Source organism: Arachis ipaensis, chromosome B07, assembly GCF_000816755.2.
Source record: "Arachis ipaensis cultivar K30076 chromosome B07, Araip1.1, whole genome shotgun sequence".
In the NCBI taxonomy this organism is placed as follows: Eukaryota; Viridiplantae; Streptophyta; class Magnoliopsida; order Fabales; family Fabaceae; genus Arachis; species Arachis ipaensis.
The window spans coordinates 117927052-117928675 of NC_029791.2; the positions used below are offsets into that span (position 1 = coordinate 117927052).

At 32.3% G+C, this 1624-nt stretch overlaps 1 protein-coding gene across 1 annotated transcript; it reads right to left on the bottom strand.

Annotated features, from left to right (window-relative positions):
• Positions 547–1355, bottom strand: LOC107607803. Its single transcript, XM_016309705.1, has 3 exons — positions 1166–1355; positions 754–1080; positions 547–695 (listed from the first exon to the last, which is right to left on the bottom strand). The coding sequence occupies exons 1-3, from the start codon at positions 1353–1355 to the stop codon at positions 547–549; spliced, it is 666 nt and encodes a 221-aa protein (XP_016165191.1).

The following is a 1624-nucleotide window of genomic DNA, read 5'->3' on the forward strand; positions in this document are numbered from 1 at the left end:
TCTATATGTTTTATTGATCGAAGTATTTACTTTAGTAAATGTTTGAATTTGTAAAGTATATTTTTTTTGCACAATCATATGATAACAAAATTTGTCATACGTAATTTTGTTAGCTATTTTTTTAGTATATATCATTGTATTTGATTATTTTGTACATATAACATCAAACAAATAAGTTATTAAAGGAAATACAAAGTTGGCTAGTTTATTAAATGATGCTCTATATTATAATTTTGATTTTGTACCAAAGTTAAAAGTAGTTAAAGTACGTAGCTAGGTTTTGGCAATTCATGAGAGACTATGAGATGGATGAAATAATACTGTAATAATAATAAGAGTGTTGTTGATTATATATATAAGTAGACCATAATAATACATAATTTGAATATTTATAATTAAAAATTATTATTATTATTACAATGGAGGGTAGTAGGACTTTGATCTTGTATATTTTGCCACACTATCATTACGACTAGTTATCAATATTGCACTCCCATTTTTGTTATCCGGAAAAAAGAATTCTACCTCATCCCAAACTTCAAGCTCTCATATGTCATCAAGCACTATCAAATACTTCTTCATCGCTAAGAATTTTTGGACCTTGCTCTTTTGATAGTCCTCGCTTATGGCTTCGCCTTTAGTCGACTCGGACAACCCTTCAGAAGGCTTTGAAGAAGCTCCTTGGCTTTGTAGTCCTTAGAAACAGTAACCCATACACAACAAGGGAACTAAATTTTTTAGCAGTAGTCTTACCCAAACCACCCATGCCTATTATGGAGAGAACATCAACACATGAGTCATTTCCCTTTGATTGCTTAGTTACATCGTTGAAGATATTCACAAAGCCCACCATATCTTCCTCGACGACTTTGTCTTGCTTCTGATTGGATCTAGCACCTTCCATTCCTTCAAATTCACCTTCATTAATGCAATATTTCTTAATCTTAAATCCATGTAACACTTGATTATTTAGGAAATTGTCATCTCTTGTTGTTATAACAATTCTACTACCAGGACAAAACCAATGGCCTCCTCCCGCCAATGAATCCAATTGTTCTGTACTATCAACATCATCAAGAACTAGAAGGATTCTTTTATTGCGGAGACTGTGTTATATGAGAAGATCCTTTTAAGGTGCTTCCCAGCTTAGATTTTTTGTGCACACCCATCTCATACAAAAGTATGTTTTGGAGATTTTCTAGGTCATCAGCACTTCTTGATTTTTCAGAGACTTTATCAAGAAAACTCGCAGCTTCAAATTGATGCTGAAACTTGTTAAACAACTCCCAAACAAATGTGGTCTTGTTACCATCTCCATAAATGACCAGCATGCAAATGGTATTGTCAAATTCCATATTCCAAAGTGATTCTACTGCTTCAAAGTGAGAATCAAAATCAATTGGATGCTTAATATATATAGTGGTTCAGGAGTTAGCTTTTGCGAGACCTCTTGAACAATATTCTTGATAATCTCACTTTCATAGCTGCAAGAACACACCACTCCATTGCAATGACCATTCTATTTTAAATGCAATAATAATAAATGGCAGAAAATTGTTGCAAATGTTTAAAATCTTGTTACGAAGCTACGAATAGAAAATTTATCAATAAAAGATTTTTCTAA